At 44.0% G+C, this 18,940-nt stretch overlaps 1 protein-coding gene and 1 long non-coding RNA gene across 3 annotated transcripts in view; one reads left to right on the top strand and one right to left on the bottom strand.

The window, feature by feature from the left end:
- LOC146861750 (pro-neuregulin-1, membrane-bound isoform-like) overlaps positions 1 to 10,362 on the bottom strand; it is a 689,810-nt gene extending 679,448 nt beyond the window's left edge. The window contains 2 exon segments of the mRNA XM_085640932.1: positions 9,375 to 10,058; positions 10,061 to 10,362. Coding sequence (XP_085497058.1) covers positions 9,375 to 10,058; positions 10,061 to 10,109 — 733 coding nt within the window. The 5' untranslated portion in view covers positions 10,110 to 10,362.
- Positions 1 to 18,940, top strand: part of LOC146861749 (uncharacterized) — a 74,125-nt gene that overhangs the window by 18,901 nt on the left and 36,284 nt on the right. Inside the window, exon 2 of one of the 2 annotated variants that reach the window (XR_014978041.1) lies at positions 12,694 to 12,791. The exons of the other annotated variant lie outside the window; for it this stretch is intronic. This is a non-coding gene — a long non-coding RNA (uncharacterized LOC146861749). The remainder of the gene's footprint in view (positions 1 to 12,693; positions 12,792 to 18,940) is intronic. 2 annotated transcript variants of the gene reach the window in all.

Genomic DNA, 18,940 nt, shown 5'->3' with positions numbered 1-18,940 from the left:
AGCTCCGTTGCAGTAAAAGTATTTTACTTTTCTGTTTCTTTGGCCCATAGACATAACGTGTGATTTTGATATATTCACTACTAAGTCCAGGGATTTCATATAGGCCCCAAAGGCATCCAATAGTCTCTGAAGGCCTATGGCTGTACGGGCGAATAACACAGCGTCATCCGCGAATAGGAGAACAGGGATACCCCTTTCCCCTACTTGCAGGATGTCCAAACTAGCCAAGTCTAAAAATGTATCAAGATTCTTAATATAAAGGGTAAAAAGTAGTGGCGCCAGGATACATCCCTGACGAACACCTCTGCCAGATTTAAAGTGCCTTGTGCATTTTTCTTCCTGGGTGACACTAACTGTTGCTGAAAGATCCCTGTGTAAATCCGCCAGGAAATGAACTAGACATGGATCAATGCCCATATCAAGTAGGATAGACCACAGCTTCGATCTGTTAACCAGATTTAAGGCAGAGGAGAGGTCCATAAAGGCCAACTGTAAATTACCTGCTTTAGCTATGGTATATTTACCTATTAATAAATGTAAATTAAGGCACTGATCCATGGTACTCCTACCTTGTCTAAAGCCATATTGTAGGTTAGATAAAATCTCATTTTCGTTCACCCAGTCCGTGACCTTAGATAGGATCACTCTCCCTAGGATTTTCACAGCGGAATCGATTAGAGATATCGGTCTATAGCACGGTGGATCCTCTCTCTGGCCCTTTTTAAATACTGGAATGATCGTGGATAAAGACCATGATGTGGGAAATCCCTGGGAACTTGACACATTAAATACATTAGTCAGTATTTTGGCCCAAACTTTTGGGTTAAGTTTATAAAGATCAGCCGGAACGGCATATGGGCCGGGAGCTTTGTTACTAGACATCTGTATTATCACCCTTTCTACATCATCTTCATTAAAGACCACAGGAAGAGAGACCCTATTAGCCTCTAAACTCGCAGGTGAATCTGCAGTAACAAAATCTAGAGCTGTCCTTAAGAACCTCAACTGTTAAAAGGACATTCCAAGCCTCCTCTTTAATCTCATTTTTCCGTGTAGAAACAGCACTCTTATACTGTTTCCTCAGCATAGCTATATTTGGCCTTATCTCGTGGTATGTTTTTCAAAGCTTGAGTCAGGTTACGATGGGCCCGTGAGCAGTTACTATCAAACCACTTTTCTCCCATAATTAATCTGGGTTTAGTTATCATTGTCAGATCAGATGCTACCTAACCACAAATGCCTTCGAAGGCTCTAAGAACCTTTTCCCCTTGTGTGGTATTATCCAGACATATTGCAATATTATCTTTAGCCTTCTCACAAAGGTCCACGAAAAAGAGACCCGGGATTACCTTGGCCGATTTAAGCCTCCGCCCCTGATCACTTGTTATCACGCTATTAGCTCCCCCTATCTTTTATGGATTCCCCAAAAGACCACATTCTTTATCTAGCACAAGTATAACCGGGTTGTGATCACTAAAAGGCAACCACCTGGCATTATAAAACAAGACCTGAGATAGCATGGTGGGGGAGATAAAAATATAATCTATAACAGTATCCCACTCCCGCTGGTACAGGCCTTGCGAGATAGCCTAGCCAGTGGGGAGGAAGATGAGAACTCTGATGCCGTAGTGGATTGAGTCGTGACATCAGCTCCCCTGCCAATCACACACGCTTAGGGATTACTGGATCTTTCCTGCTACCTATCACACATGCTAATTATTCCTGACTAAGCGCAATGGGGGGGGGGGGCACTAGGGAGGGGAGGGCTGAGGGTGGGGTTGCAAGTTTAAGGTTTCATGGAAGTAGAACGTAAGTTGCGTGAGTACCTGGGGGAGCAAGGGGACAACGCTCAAAAGCGGGCAGCGGGTCTCCCCACCAGAAGTTCGTTCTTGTCAGTCCTGTATCAATGTGCCATATGAATAAGTGATGCCGCCCGGCCTCCGGGATGTGGGCAGTACGGCTGTGTATGCTGCACGGATAACTGGTTAAGGGGGGGGGACGGGAAACCCGCATCACTGACATGCGTCCTGGTTGCTGTACAATATACTTGGTCCTGCAATAAAAATGGCTTGACAAAAAAAAAACAGTATCCCACTCCCGCACTTTGAAAGTGGGGATCCGGTCCGTGGATCACTAAAACTAGGTTCAAAAAGATCTACCCCAGCCAAAAGGTCCTCCAGGGCTTCCCCCCCTGTTGTGTATGCTCAAAATGGGGAGTCGAGGAATAGACTGGCCCTGAACGATCGTCAACCTGACAGTTCAGGTCACACAAATGAATGTTAAAATCGCCCATAAGTACAATAAAATGAAAAGCAGTTTGCTTCCTCCTATATTCTTCTAAAAAACATTTCAAGTGACATACATGTTGGTTTAAAAAACAACTCTCTGAGAGTTATAAAAATTAACAAATAACATTTTGGGGAGGCTAGGGGTTATCAGTTCTAATGCAAGGCAATTATGAAATTCCGCCTCAAACCTCCTTTGGGTCCCTTTCAATTTTAACGAAAATAGCATAAGGAGGCCCCCCCTTTGCCCTACCTGCCAGAGCGGGACGTGCTGGGGAACAGTATGATTTATACCCATCCAAACAAAAGTTATCTGCCTTGTCCCAGGTTTCCTGTAAACTAATTATATCATAGTTTTTTAGAAAACCCAGCCACCTGAGGTCATCTCTCTTGCTTCTAAGGCCCGCTATGTTCCAACTAATAATCTTACAATTGGGGACTACATCTGCATCTGTTACCTGACCGTTACTGCTGTCTCCGGAAAAACTCTTTTGACACCGGGTCGTCTCCAGTCAGTCATTCACATCTAGTTGGGACAGCGGGAGAAATCTATTTTTTAAAACTAAGCCACCTCCTTCTTCATTCCTCACAGTGGGCAGGGATAATGGTTGTGGGGATATTACTGATCTCCAACTAGGCCTATCGGAGTGGTTCACTGCCTCGTCATTTAAAGAGGGACGATTACCACCTTGGTTATACATCATTGAGCGGAACCCACTTGGACATCTGCCAAGTACCTGAGTTCCTCTTGCTGGTGGGTAAAAGAAGCCCAGGGGCAAAGCCCTGATGCCCCCTATCCCCTCCATAGAGCTGTCCCCAAACAGCCGTCCAGCTATATCCCTTTTATCAAAGGTAACGACGATCCAATCGCCGTCAACCTGTTTGCGACCGTTGCCAACCCACCCCACACCTCTAGCCATTATAATATGTGGTGAAACCTTGGAATTGCCACTACAGTGCTGATCACACCAAGATTTGTTTTTTTGTAACAGATCCAAGGTAGATTCACAGCAGCGCTCTCTAAGTGGGGGCACCCCTATAAGAACAGCTACCAGGGGAGTGGCTTCTGGCGGGAGATTAAGTCTACAGCTATTTGATCTAATATTCACCTCTTGAGTACCTTGGTTCCCACTAATAGCCAAAATCATGCCATTGGACAAAAGGCTTAAAGGTCTCTCATTTTTTTTTTTCAAGCTTGGCTGCATATTTATTTTTTATTATCTGTTTTTATTAAGTTTTCAAACACAATTACAGAAATTCGGTACACTTACATATGAGTTCCTTTGGTGAAACAGCATTATATGGCGCATATGATAGGGACACGTTTGGGTCGCAACATGGAAACGCCACCCCGTTGTACGGAACCCCTTATAAAGTACAGATCTTAAGCATTGGTATGTACGGCCCATTATTCCCATACATGAGCACGCCAGGATATCCCGTTGAGTCCCTCAGCCGAATCCATATCCACTGTCAAGAAACAATAATGAAACAAACATATAAAACCTCAACCACCTCAAAATTAGACCAGCTCCTTTGTTCATATCACCGTCTCCGCCCCCCGTATATTCCCCCTCTCACCTGGTGGTGTGTAGTGAGTGAGCTACGGCACATAGTCATATGTTTAGATGCGTATTCCCACATCGCCCAATCTAGGTGTAAGTCATGCGTGGAACCCTACGAGGTCACTCCGACGGATCTCCTGTTGCCCGTCTTGGCGTCAACCCCCCCTTACCTTTTCATCCCTCCCATCTCCCTCCTCGACATGTCTGAGCGCCTGAAGTAGCTCCTCCCACTGCGCGGCTATGGGCATCTTCCTCAACCCTAGTGTCTCCTCCCGTCTGATGGCAGTCCCCTCCGCACCGGCCCATGCAGCAAGTGAGTGCCTCCATGCTTGTGGATGAGGCGGATCCTGCGCCTTCCACCTCCTGGTTATGAGGCGCTTTGCGACCGCGAACCCTAAGGCTTAAAGGTCTCTCATCGCGACGGGTGGTGCTCCCCCCGCTTGTCTCCCTGAGATTATATCTGTGTTATTTAGAAGGCTAGACTTTAACCTATCCTTTGATTGTAGTTGACTACACAGGAAATACTCTCTAGTATGGAAATTAGGCTGTGTTTGCACCTGGGGCTTTGTGATAGTATTTAAAGCCTCACATCGAGTTTTCATATTCCTTAAAAAAGTTTCAAGGCACTCACATTTCCTCAAAATACCCTCAACACAAGTATTCAATGTATCAGTAATGTCTTTGACAATGCACGTGAGTATAGATTCCAGTCGAGAACTAAATATCTCTTCCACGAGTTTCCGCAGTGTCAATTGGGTATTCGAGTCCATACCTTCAGCCTGGGTGAGGATGCCATCGTCGGGTGCTTGGCCAAATTTGATTGCCTTTTTTTCACCCTCTTTTTCCATGGAAAACCTATGTGAGCTCTTTTCGTTGTCTTAACCATGGGTGGCATATTGTCCTTATTCTCACCAACTGCATCCCTTGTCAAAGTGATGTTGTGGCTTTTATCGCTGAGACGTAAAGTAAGGAAGGACCAGGCCGTGAACATCTCGTCAGATTGAAAAGCTACGGGAATAGAGCTAGTCCGAGGGTGTAAACAGATTAAGAGAACCTTTAGAAGGCTTCAGAATACAGTAGACAGCAAGTGATGGACTGCTGACCCTAATATTGGAGCATCTTTTGACTCAATTGAACAACACGGATATACAGTGGTGTCAAATAGATATGGAAAATTATCCATGAACAATTGAAAAGAAAGTGAATACGTCTTGTCACCGGGTGCACTAGCACTGGTTTAAAAAAAAATGTTTTTTTATCGAAAGGAGGAAAGTGAAATACATGTTTGTCCTGATGAAGGTGGTCAAATTGATTTTATCCACTGAAACGCGTCGAATTTGGAAACTCTGTTAAATATGTTTAAAACAGTAAAGACTCAAAGACGGAAAATTGATTCCTCTATGTTATACTGTACATGTTTGCAAATTAACCTCCAAATGACAAATCTGACTGTCTTATGATATTCCTTTCCATGGGGTTATTGTAAATTTGTAAAATGTTATTATATTTTGTGCTTTAGATAGATTGAATGTACTTTTTCAAAGTGTATTTTTTAATCATTGCGAGAATTTTGATTACATATTTTTATAAGTGCCTTGACATCTTGAGTTGGTGTGATACCTGGTTGAGCAGTTGGTGATTGTACTATAGTGGTGTGGAGATCTGTTTGCATACATAATATTGGAAGCATCTTAAAAGGGAAAATTGTTATTTGGCTTTTGTCTGTTGAGCCCAGATTGCAGCCAGTTAGGGTCCTGAGGAGATCCCCAAAAACCACAGAAGGTTTGAAACGCTTCAACTGATACCCTTGGGGGGTGCCTTTAAACTGCATCATCTGGCCAGTGGGCAACCTCAATGACCTTTCACTAAACCCACTATAGCTAATCAGATTTGGAACCCCCCAAGAGACATTAGTAAATAGAGGTTCACATTAGAGAGAATGACAGTGATGGTTACCTCTGTTCAATGTTAAAATGTATCGACTGGCATTCTCTTAATGCACTAATATGCATCTTTAAAGCACAGTCACGGTTGGGGTTTCATGCATAATGATCTTGTCTAGGGCTGTGGTGCAAATCATGTATTTTGAAAATGGTCCCTTTTCATGACATGTTGAAAGTCTATCATATATGTTGAAACGATAATGAAAGATATGTGATTAAATTAATTGCCCACGATGAATTATTTTTTTTGTCCTTGATTCCAAAATGAAGTGGGTTAAAAATTACAGCTAGATCCAGTTTGTGTTTGGAAGACCTACTAATAATAGCATTTAATTTGCAGGCGTTCGGCACATGTAGTTAAAAGTAAATTAAATATGCCAATTGGGTATAAGTCAATGTTGACATGTTTAGAAATGAGAGCACAAGCTCCTTACCTCTGCTAACCAGTACTAAAGTTCGCAGAGTCCTAAGATCAACAAAAACGAATTTAGCAAAAATGGAACAGTGAAAGCAAAAAGTCTGGAATGACCCTGCAGAAAGGGCCAAGTCCAACAATGTCCTAATTTCGGATTTAGTTCCTAGTTTGTTAGGGGAAGATGTGTTCACCTGTAATAGCAGATGTCAAGCTACTTGTGATGCTTAAGGGTAGGAACAGTAATTGGTAAACAAAATTAACTAAAATCAACATGATGGAAATTTCTTCTGTGATAATAACCTATATGATGCAGATAATATAATCAAAACAGCGGTTGCATGAAATTGGTTGCATAAAGACACTCCCCCAGATGAAAGGCGTTCAGCTGTCCAAGAAAAACAGCATCTAGCCTATTCAGACAAACCGCACACAGCCATATCAGAGAAACAGCATCAAACCCTCCCATAAAAACAACATGCAGTTGTCTTGTAGGAAAAAGATTCTGCCCTGTAGTATGTTTGAGTAGTTTTTATTTGAACAATTGCTTGGTTACTTAAAACCCTTGCAATATTTACAGAATATATATTTACATAGTAAGTTAAGATCCTTAATAAAATCTTTGTTTATCAAAAATAACAGATTAAAAAGAAGTCTAGTAATTTCAACTTAAAATTTGAAAATGCTGATACGCAGAAACATTTCAATTCATGTATATGCCAATAGATTAACATTCGCCCTTAACGGCCTACCAATTTAATATTGACATTTGAATAGTGACTTATATATACATAATAAAACCCGAGATGCATAATGAGGCAAAGTTTGAAAATAAAATCTGCAGTATCCAAATATTTCTTATGGTAGGAGGCAAACGTAGGTCAAGAACATTTAAATTCATTGGTTGTCCCTGTAGTATGTGGTTTAGATGAGGTCTTCTTCCGGTCACATGTGGCCACACTGCACAGCCAGTGGTGTAATGCAAAATGATATGGCCCTCCACAGATTGTAATGAGGGAACCCGGAGTTTCCCAGATCACACATGTATGTAATGGTCTTGAGCTCAATGAAGGCCCCTCTGGATGTTTGTAGCCCTTTGAAAGTATAGAGGCAGCAGGGGGGTTCGTTTTGCCCCTGTACGCAGCTGTAGAGGCTGCAGGGGCGAAACGAATATACGCAGCGCCCCTGTGTAGGCGCAGTCCTCTTCTTGTTAGAGGGTGTAGCACTCCTGCATGTGCACAGAGCGCATGCGTCTAGTTTGGGAAATCTTTGCAGCTCTAATGCTGGCATGGTGTGTAGATCTCTTGCGAACACAGTGTGTAACACTTTAGTAGGGTGAGAGAGCGCAGCCCTCTCGTGCGTGCAGCACACACTACTCATCTAGGCACAGTTTTGTAGTTCTCAAGTCTTTTGTGTAAGCCCAGCGTGCAGACTTCGTCTTTGAAGTGAGCATGTAACCATATAGTGAGCTAAACGAAAAGCAATCTTTAGGGCATGGTGCATGATCCTCTGATGTGTCAAGTTCTGTTTTTTAATACACTTTTTTTTTTTTTTTTTTTTGACATTAGTAGCACAGTTGCCAACATTTGAGAAAACAATTCCCGGGACTTTTTGCAGCACAGGGCTGCTTCAGATAGAAAGTTCTTGTTTGCGTACTTGTATGTAATGAGGAGGAACAGTTGCGGCAACAATGTTACCCGTGACAGTCTCCAACTTTCCGGGAATGTCCCCGCAAAAACGGGACAGTTGGCAACTATGCAGTTGTGTGAAGTTCTTTTTGTCCCCCAAGTGTGCAGAAAGACCTCTGGGACTGGCACAGAGGGAAGGACTACCGTGCAGGCATAATATCCACCACCACGAGGAATGCACAGTGGGGCACTTGTGGAGGAAGAACACTGTATATTCCTCAGTGGAGGGCACATTCTGTAGTATTGTTGTATCATAGGCACAGTGTAGATCGCTCGGGGCCTTTCTTTGTCCTCTACACACAAACATTAATATTCCAGATGAACATTGGAGATCTGTAAGGCTGTTAAACTGTGCTGTTGCTTAAATAATTTGACATTTTCAAACAGGAGTGGGCGTTCAGGGCACTGAAAACACCATATCGCAAACAATCGTCATAATCTGAGCACCATGTTTATAGCCTATTTGTGTAGGCCCCATGGTTGACCCATTTGCGCAGATATAATGTGTCGGCCTCATGTGTTACACGTCGAGTAGCCTTCTTTAATGTGTATTATTATGCAGCCAAACATGAGCTTGCTTGTCAGCACCACAGACGGCCCACGTGTATAGCCACTGCGTGGCCCACTTTCATAGACTTACTATGAACGTTTCGTCAGAGCAGTGTGGAGCAACTTTGTATTGGTCTGCGGTGCAACATCTCACTTGTACATGGGCCACCCTCGTGAAGGCCGAGGGCAGCCTCTGGAGGGCAAAGAATGTAGCTCCTTTGCATGGAGGCTGCATGCAGTCCATGTGCAAGAACAATGTGCAACGCTCTCATGAGCACACTATACAGCGTGATAGCACGAGCAGGTAGCAGTCCCAAGATTTAAACTGATGCTTGTTCATTCGGCTACTAACAAAGCTTACAAGCACTGCGATGTAACTATTTACTTAGAGGAAACATTTACTCAGGTTAATTGATAACACAGTGTTTTAGAATGCATATCAACTGCTATGTTAATGTGTAAAGTGCTGCCAAGAATTATCTCTTGATTTCAGAGATACAAGCGAATGTTTTCGTTTTCTCAGATGCCTTCCAGTCTAAGAGAGCACAATGCTGAAAGTAAAAGGTTGAGCTATTATTTTACTGTTGGACGCGACGCACAGCAATATCTGAGGGAAGAAAGGACAATAGAAAGTGCTGTATTCGAATGTGTGGAAATTATGACTGCTCTCACCGCTGGCTGGCTCTAACAGCTTTGAAATGTTAGTCGCTGTGTGATTAATTGAGTTGCCGGGCTCTCTGCATATTGCTAGAGATCAATAGAAATGGTTTCAGATATGTACGTAATATAACAGAAAAAACAGGAAACAAGAGAACTGTGTTTATCACAAGCTTCCTTCCACAGAACCATGCAGTCATTAAAAAGAGATTCGGACAATCACGTAACTCTTTAGTAGTACAAAAACAGAAGTAATGCCTTTTTTCATCACTTACGGTGTTTACTGGCAGCTTGCAGATTTGTTTCTGTGATCTGGAGGGGAGAGGCTGTCGTGGTCTCAGGAAACTTTGCATCTAGTGTAGGTGGAGGCACCGATGGCTCGGCAGAGGGCAGCAGTGTAAAAGTTAAAATATGGCTGTGGCGAGTGGGGAGAAGGAAAGCATTTGAGGGTGTCAGGGAGGGTTCTCCATGTTCTGTAACACCGGCCTCAGAGCTCGTTACTGGAAAAGGACTGCTGGGAACGAAGGAAGGCTCTCCAGCAGATGCTATGTTGAAGTCAGCAAAAATAATGTGGTCTTGGCCTATTCTTCCAGGGTCGAGGTGGGTAGGGGAGTCATATTCAAATATCTTGTCCACAAACACCCATTTGAGACCAGCAATACAAAGGCAAAGACTGACCAGGCAGGCAACGATGGGTACAATGCAGATCTTTTCCGAGTTAAGGCAGTGCCTCACTCTCTCAGCTTCCAGACATACGCAGCAGGAAACAGCAAAGCCTATAATTCCACAGAACCTTCTGTCCTCACCCTGTATCTCCGGTACATCATTCACCACTGGAATTTCCAGACGAGATACATCTAAGCTCAAATGGGAGGAGCGATCTGGTAAAACAGCTCCCTCAGACATCATTGATGAATAAATTCTCTTCTCTTCACCTACAAATTGCCTTGAGTGGGCCACTTGCTTGGTACACAAACAAAAACTAAGAGCCTCCTAAAATGGTGCAACATCTTCCACTCCAACCCTTCAAGAAGTTCAATGCCATAATCAGAGACGGAAAGGCTGGCATACCTCGAGAGTTTAGTAAGGAACAATTTGCTTTACCATCTGGCATCTGAATGTGGGTCTTCATTGTAATTCCAGTTCCTTTATTATTGTCTTTTAAGTCATTCAAGCTCATGCAAGGTCAGTGGCGAAAGAGTCCATAAATGAACCAATTATTTTCGATTAGGTGACCCAATAACTAAAGACGAAGTTCTGAATATTTACCTGAAGCATCGGGGATGGATATGCGCTTAGCTGAAGAGAAGTGACAGGCAGAAGCAGCAGCAGCAGCAGCCATAGAAGCAGGAGCAGCCGTGACAGCATCCTCTGCATCCCGTCTTGTTCCGGCAATGCCTGAAAGAAGCTGATTCATTGCAGAGCAGCAGGTGCCTGCATTCCCATCACCGATACTAACGCTATTATTTCTTAGCAAAGCAGAGAACATTTGCTTGGGAGGTCGGTTATCGTCTGTCCTCCATTCATCCGCTTCCTACCTCAGCACCCATTTACTCGCCTTCTTCCCTTATCCCAAGAATACGGAGTCCCACCCTCTCTTTGTCCCTCCCTTGTTCTCCATCTTCCTTCTCTATCCCTTTCGTATACCCCCTTTTTCACAGTCTTTAAGTCTCTGCCGTTTTAAGGGCAGCTCTGGCTCCGACTAAAATCAGTGGAGCCAGCGGCGCAGGGCGGGGCGGACAGCCACGTCCTTCTTTATTTTATTTATCAAATTCTACGGGGCAAGGGTAGGGAATGAAAAGCAGCTAGCCCGGTGAATAGCCCTTCACTCGTCCTCTGCTCTCCCTGCAGCTCTCCTCTCCGGCTGCTGTAAGAAAGACTTCAATCGATGGTAGCGTCGCGGGGTGAAGGGAGGAGTAGGTGGGAGTCGGGTGCTTCCGCGCAGCCAGTCTGACATGCAATCCCTCCCAGGAGATGCGGCTCTCTGAACGGCAGGCAGCCTCTTCCAGCTGATGCCGGGAGATCGGCGCACTGCAACCTCGTGCGCTGCACGCGCAGGCAAGCAGTGATGGGAGGGAGGGAGGGGTGGCACGCACAGCCCCAAGAGGGGAATGTGATGGATATCTACCTTGTGGGGACCAATCCTTCCCAATGTTTTTAAAACATACAAACAGAACAATTTTAAGAAAAAAAAACCACGATTTAGGATTCTGCTTCGAATTAACAAATATGTTGTCATTTAATCGTGCCTCCTTCTGGGGACTTCAACATGTGTTACCATCCTTGTGAGGACCTATTTCATAATCGTTATTAATGATCGAATACAGTCAAAAGCACATGGCTAAATGTTCATTTTATTCGTAACATGCAGAAAAATCTATTCATGTATGAGGTGCTGCACATATCCTAGAGGTACACATACAATGGCTAATGCTAATAATGTGTCAGAAAACCCCATATATAATGCTTACAGAAAGTCAGTTGGAACTGCATTTCACCCATTTTTCAGTGCTCAAAATTGCAGGTGATATTAGCTAACACAGAGAAATTAATAGATGGAATCAAGCAATGTGATCAAGCAGCAGTTAGAGAACATCTTCATAGGGATGCCATGTAATCTTAATACCTAAATAGGGATGGTGAGTTATGATGCTTAGGTAGTTCTGATCACTGCATATGGCTCGTGTTCCATGATACCCACACAAGTGGTGTAGCACCACAGTCTCTACAGAGAGGATGTCTACAGCCTTGACAAAATTACCCACAGAGGTAGAGTGTGAAGATATTGATACGCAGGTCTCAACAGAGCTAGTTGTTGTAATGGGCATGGAATGTTGAAGGGTAGTGATTCCAATTATCATAGGTCATCTTGGAATGACCACCTGTAAGGGTTCTAAGGCGTGCAGTTGTAGCAGGAGAGCTGGAGAAAAAGGCTGCTTTCCATGGTTGGTGTCTGACTGGAATTAAGATTGTATTTACACCCAACAGGTCTGGTGGATCTTTACTTATTTAAACACTGGCGAAGAGCGCCTGAGAGGAGACAAACATTTTTTGGTACCAACCTCTCATGAACACATCGTGCATTCGGATGTCTCAGCACAGGGCAAGACTATTTTACTGGCTTTGATGGACGAATTTCACCACGCATCATGCGAGTTGTGCATCGCACAGGTATTTAAATTTTTTAGGGATGACCACAGAGCTTGAATTTTGCCCGGAGAGAGCTATTGCCGGTTACCTTCTAACGGTCATTGTAGTTTGTGCGTGTCAGCAGGGGTGGCTAATGGTGGGGAGACGGCAAACCTCTGTGGCGCCCACCCATCGTAACAATGTCCGTGAGTGGCATTGGAGTTCCAGCAGATACGGAACTTCAGCGGCATGTGTCTCATTCCAGCAAGGTCCACCGCCTGCAAACACAGGGCCTGAGCGACGTGCATCGCGTTGGAGAGCAAGCCCTATTTCCTGCAAAGAGCAGTGCGGAACAACGTGTTGACATCCATTTTGTATCTTTAGGCTCTTTCACATTGTTCCCTATGAGGATTACACTATTGTAGTAGCGTTTCCACTGAAGTAACTGTTTGCTCATTTTTACAGAGAATTTCAACTCGTCAGTTACCACCTCACCTCTCCAGCGGCAGGCCCCAACGTTGTGACATCATGGGCGATTGAAGTTTTTAAGCAAGTATTCTACGGTGAGTGCCACACCTTGCTATACCTACTTACTGTAAGTTGGCACTGTGTGGTTGTACAGTGATAGGCACACCTGGGAGCTTAGGGACAGATGTATCAATATTAGGAATAGTGATTACCTAATTGTGATTTTCTGCTAATCAAAATTAGGCAATCACTATTCCTATTTATATGAAACTCCATGAGATTCATTTAGCGAAGTAGGTGGTAAAATGCAAATTTTTGCAACTGCATTTTGGTTGCAAAACATTCTTCCATACAGCTGCAATTCAATATGTGGAAGGGATGCCCTAAACATGCCCCTTCCTAACACTGAATTGCAAACCCTATTCGCGATTTGGTAATAGGTTACCGAATTGCAAATAGGGTTCAGTACATAGGAAAAGCCTTTCTTTCTAGTCGCAAACGGCCCATTTGCTGCGACCTTAAAAAAGGTACATACATGTGGCCCTTAGTGCCTTACATCCTAGTTGATTGTACAGTGATGTTCATTGGCTGGAAAATGATTTAACTAGGTGTGTGTGTGTGTGTGCCTTAAGTTGAATTGGCACCCCTGTCAATGAGCTGATGAACACACCTTTGTTCTAGTGCTGCCAGGTGAATCGGAGTTCCAAGCAACTTTTGGCAATCTATTTTTCAACACACATGTATTGAGCACAGGGCTAGGTGTATACTCTGGAAAGTTTCAATGTTTAAACAGTTGAAATGTCATCATGCCTTCTCCCCAGCTTTTTACTTGGATAGGGGTAAACCAGTAATTTTGTTTAAAAGATGGAAGAACCTTTTTGATTTGTATCTGTTTGCAATTGGAGGTGGGGCGGGGGGCATGGAAGTTCACTGCGGCCAGGAAACAAGCAGTGTTGCCAATGCTGAAGGAGATGTTGATGATGTAATTTAATGTCAGTTCTTATGTTGGAAAAGCATTTTGAGGCAAGGATCATTTTAGTGTTGGAGCACCATAAGTTCTTTTCCAGAATGCAAGGGAAGAACAAAAGTGTTTGGAATTATGAAGCTTGTTTGCGAACTCTAGCATGTGCTTGTGAATTTGACCCTTTGACGGATTCTCTAATTAGGGACCAGTTAGTAAGATGTACAAATAATGTGAGGGTCCAAGAGAAGTTGTTGGCCAAGAACCCAGATTTGAAGGAAGCGGTTACCACTGTTGTGTGTATGGAGAGTACCAACATTAGGGTTTGAGAGATGCAGGCTGTGCCCTCCACATCCTTGAGTGATGCAAAGGACTCTGCTGTGTGTGAAGTAGTGGGAGGCATTGCAGTAAAAGCCAAGTTGGAGGGTGAGAAATCGATGAGTGAAGTGAAACAAAATAGTGGTAGCAAAGAAGACCCATTTTTAGGTCTCGCGCAGCGAGAGACCTCTTGTAGGGGGTTTAGGAATCGCACACGCACGAGCGTGTACTTTTCCTTTTGGGACACGCTATTGGCCTTTGCGTGTGTCTTTTTTTTACAAAGACAGCACGCAATTGGCCAAAGGCGGGCGCATTGCTCCGCTCATGGCCTATTGGTGTCTGTTACGCGCAGCAGCAGCATATGTTTCCAATTATCGTTTCCAGATACGGGTGCGATAATTGGAAACATATGCTGCTGCTCATAACCGCGCACGCACACCAGAAGCTCCCGCATCTTGTGCGCACCATTCGCGGGCTTCCACGTGGAACGGCCCCAATGCATCCAGGCTCGGCCAGTTGACTTAAGATTCAGCACACCTACAGTTCGTTATTGCAGGCAGAAGTCCCACTTCTCATTAACGTGGGCTTTTCGCTTATTTGGGTCAGCCTTCAGGGGCATCCCTAGAAAAACATAAAATGCTGGCTCCCCACCTTATGCACCCACCGAAGGAGATTGGATTCGCTAAAGTGCAGCCGCTGCATGTTCTCGCCCGAGGACCTTGTGGTTCTGACGGTGGAGGGGGCCGAACCGAGTCCGCAGCCGCCGGGCCTTTAACTCTGAAGCACCAATGGGCCAGTGCTGCTGCTGCGCTGTGGTACCTGGAACTCTTGCTATGTCTGTCTGTAATGCAACTGGTTCTCATGTAAAGCGCTCTGACACCTCCGGGTTGAGTTCGCGCTATATAAAACTGCAGAAAAATAAATAAACAACTCGGATTACCAGGTGATAGCGCAGCCCTGGAGACACCTTATTGCGTGATTGGGCAGGCTTGTCAGGAGCTTTAGTGGGGTTCAGGGCAAAAAATGTCGGGACCTTCTATTGGTTATATTTCCATCTAGTAATTAAGAGCATTGCGTTTTTTCGTGATAGAAAACAATGTATGTGGCGCCGCCTATCGGTGTGGCACATGTTAACTGCCTTGTTACCACAGAGCCTTTACGATCTGCAATAAATCTTTGAGACACAGAAGAGTGCCTGTGAAGAGGTGCACAGCTCGTGACCTCCCACGTGGAGCAAAAACTGCAATCAGAATTATGTTCCTTGTGCTGTGATTTCCATCTGTACTTCTCTTGATGATATAATTGCAAATATGCAGTTCACGCAGGCACATGCCCGCCTCCCAACACAATTTTAATGTTTCATATCAGTTCTCTCCAGTGAAGTGCACTGATTTGAATGAAATTGTAATTAAATGTGTTGCAACTGAAGGTTATCCCCTGCAAGCATGAATAGAGGAATTTATTATCGCTAGTCTAAGAATAGTCAATATCCGACCCATTTACCAACTGTGCGGCCCGAGTAAGGGCTGATCCAGAAAGTTCAGGTTGAAACCTTCTGTGACTTGTCTTTGCACAGTTGGATTGACAAAGAATCTATGGAGTACTCCTACGTCTACGACGCTCAAATATTCTTAATGCAGGCAAAAACAAGGCCAAAGAGCATCCAAGCTCTGTTCCTCTCTTATACAAAATGTTATTTAACCAGGACCCTGGATTACTCTGCAAGAAACGATCTCTCTTACTTAAAACAAGCATTTGCAATGCAATAGGCCTCACATTTACACAAGTTTAAGCTATTGGCATTGTAAATGACAATGCCTTTTATTTATGTTTTAAAAACGAAAACAAAAATAAAAGGCATTGTTATTTTCAATGTTAATAGCTCAAACTTGCGTAAATGCGAGACCTATTGCATTGCAAATGCTTGTTCAGAATGAAATGCTATCGTATTGGTAATCCTGGTCATTTGGCGAACAGCACTCAATGTTATCCTCGGAATTCGGTGAGCTGCAAGTATGGTAAGAAGGGTCACTATGCCCAGGTGTGCAAGGGTGAGGGGAGTCAATTACAAAGTGTGGATTGAGTCGCAGAGGATGTGAGTAGAATAGTGCTGACCATAAAATCTGATACTAGTGAAGTGTGTGTTGGTCCTTTGAAGATTCCAGAATGTCATATCAAATTGGCTGATAAGGATGGGTTGGTATTGGCAAATTCGGGTTCACCTTATACAATGATGGGTGATAAGCATTGGTAGACAGAGTTTGGTGGTGAGGAAGTAAGCCTGTTTTCACCAGATATTAATCCTGTGAGTTATGGAGGGTCCAAAATTGATGTGTTGGGTTATTGTGTTACGAGGATCACCACTGAAGACAAAGAAACTGTTGGCAAAGTGTACATTGCAAAATGTGGGGACAATTTGTTGGCATGGCGACACCAATATGACATAGAAATATGCTGCACATTCAGTTATGTCGGTCTCACCGGAACTGGGGAATGAAGACATTGTCTCAGAATTTCCCAGAGTGCTTAAGGACAAGTTGGGCCTCCTCAAGAACTTCGAACATGAGATTATTCTAAAGGGGAATGCAGTTCCATGTGTTCATAAGTAGAGAATGGTCCCTAATTGTATGCTTGAACTTTTGAAATTTGAGATTGGCAGGTTGTTCAAAGGAGGAATAATTCAGGAGATTGAATCCTCTGAGTGGCTTGCCCCGATTGTTTTGGTACCCAAGGATGGTGGGAAACAATTGCCCATGTGTGTGGATCTTCATTTATCACCAGCTGCTTCCCAGTATTTCTGGGGCCCTGACTATGCTGGGTGAGGCGAACGTTTTTAGAGTGGTAGATCTTTCATCTGCCTATCATCAGGTCAAATAGTACGATGAATCTGGGCACCTAACTTCTTTTGTAACGCCTCTGGGGGCTTATACTTTTGTGAGGATGCCTTCTGGGCTGGCGTCTGTAGCAGCATGCTTCCAGAGGATTATGAAGGTGTTGGAGGGGGTCAATGACACGTTTTTCTTCCACGATATCCTGATATAAGGGAACGATGGTGAGGAGCATGATGAATCTTATTGGAGGTGTTGAGAATGTTGGCTGGAGTGGGTTTGACATTAAAAAAAGAATAATGCAAGTTCTGTCTCACTGCAGTTCTTATTTGGGTCACACAATATCGGCAGAGGGATTTAAGCTTAAGGCTGAGCTGGCTGATTCCATCGTTAGGGCACCATCACTATCGGACAAGGATCAAGTGAAATCTTTCCTTGGTCTGGCCGAGTCTTATTCCAAATTCAAACCCAATTTCTCTATGTTGGCCCAGTCTTTTAGGATGTTATTGAAAAAGGTTGCCAAGTTTGAATGATGTGAGGATTGTGGAAGAGCTTTAGAGTCCATTAAAAGACACATCAGTGTATTGCCTACTTTTGGGCATTTTGATGCTACAAACAAAACCATATTGACCACTGATGCTAGTCTTGAAGGCTTAGGGGTGGTGCTCTCGCAGAGAGATGGTCGGGGGGATAGAGTGGTGGCATTTGCATCACAAGTGCTGAGGGGTGAAGAAGAAAACTGCTCTGTGATAGAGAGGGAGGCCTTGGCGTGTAGGTGGAAAATTAGACACTAAGTTTTATCTGTGGTGAATACTATTTACTGTTCGGTTTGATCACAGGCCATTCGTTCATGTATTTTCCACCTAAAAGGATGATAAGCTGACTCCTCACATTAAAAGGTAGATGGAGGGTCTATGTGAGTTTAATTTCCAAGTGGAGTAGATTTTTAGTTCTAAAAATGTGATCACTGTTCGCTTATCCTGGCTACCAGTGGATGGGGAGTCAGGCAACAAGTTGCTGGAAGTGGAGGTTAACAATTCCCACCCGGTCAGTTTCATTTGTGGGAGTGCACTGCAGGAGAGGGAAAGAGAAGCTGTGAGAGAGAGAGATGACATTGCAAAAGAGCTCAAGGAGTTCATTGTTAAGGGATGGCCAGATTATAAGACACTCTCAGAGGATTAGAGGGTATTGCAATGTGAGAAATTAACTCAGTTGTGTTGGTGGTGAACTGTACAGGAGAAACAGTTTGGTTCCGCCCACGGTTTTGAGAGGTAAAATAGTCTTGCACATGAGTCACTTGGGGAGAATCCTCACAAAATCCAGCATGAGAGCGTGGTATTGGTGGCCTGGTTGAGATGGACAGGTGGAGGGTGTTGTAAGAGACTGTGATGCATGTGCAAGAAGTGATAAAAGCAAAGTTGTCTCCAAGGCGCCATTATCTCCGGTATAAGTCCCATTGAACCTTGGACAAAAGTAGGTTTGGACCTTATTGGCCCGTTCCACCTTTTGCTTCACTTAAAATGATATGTGATTCTTATGGTTGATTAGATGTCTATGTGGTTTGTGAGGAAGTGTGTGAGCGCCATTGACACCAGAGTGGTGATCAACTTCTTTAAGGAGGAATTCTTTTGTGAAGGTATTGCACAAGAGCTTATAACGGACAATGGTGTTCAATTAACTTCTCACGAGATGAAGGTTTTTGAGCAGTCTGTCCATCACACATCTAAAGACAGCGCTGTATTCTCCACAGGCCAATGGTCTCACTGAGCGAATGAACTGTGTGGTTAAATCCTGGGTGCAGAAGGTGATTATGACAAGAAGACTTTTAGCATTGGTTCTGAATGAGGTGTGGTTGGCCCATCGGAATACACCTAATTTAGTCACATTTAAAATCGCTGTTCATCTGGATGAGATGTCCTGTCGACAATAGCAAGTTAAACCCGGCATGGTTGTGAGGGAACGGATGAAGGATGGAACAGGTGCGAGGTGAGGATTTGAGTGAACTCAAAAGGAGGGGTTGATGGCTGAGGAAAAAATATCAGGGGAGCTATAAGCTTTTTTATGACCTGAGGAACTGCACCAAGGACAAAGTATGGGATGTTGGGGAGAAAGTTCTGGTTAGGAAACCTGGATTTGT

This window comes from Triturus cristatus, chromosome 2_2 (assembly GCF_964204655.1).
Source record: "Triturus cristatus chromosome 2_2, aTriCri1.1, whole genome shotgun sequence".
Classification (NCBI taxonomy): Eukaryota; Metazoa; Chordata; class Amphibia; order Caudata; family Salamandridae; genus Triturus; species Triturus cristatus.
Note: the sequence above shows the minus strand (reverse complement) of the source record. Positions and strands in the feature narration are given on the sequence as shown.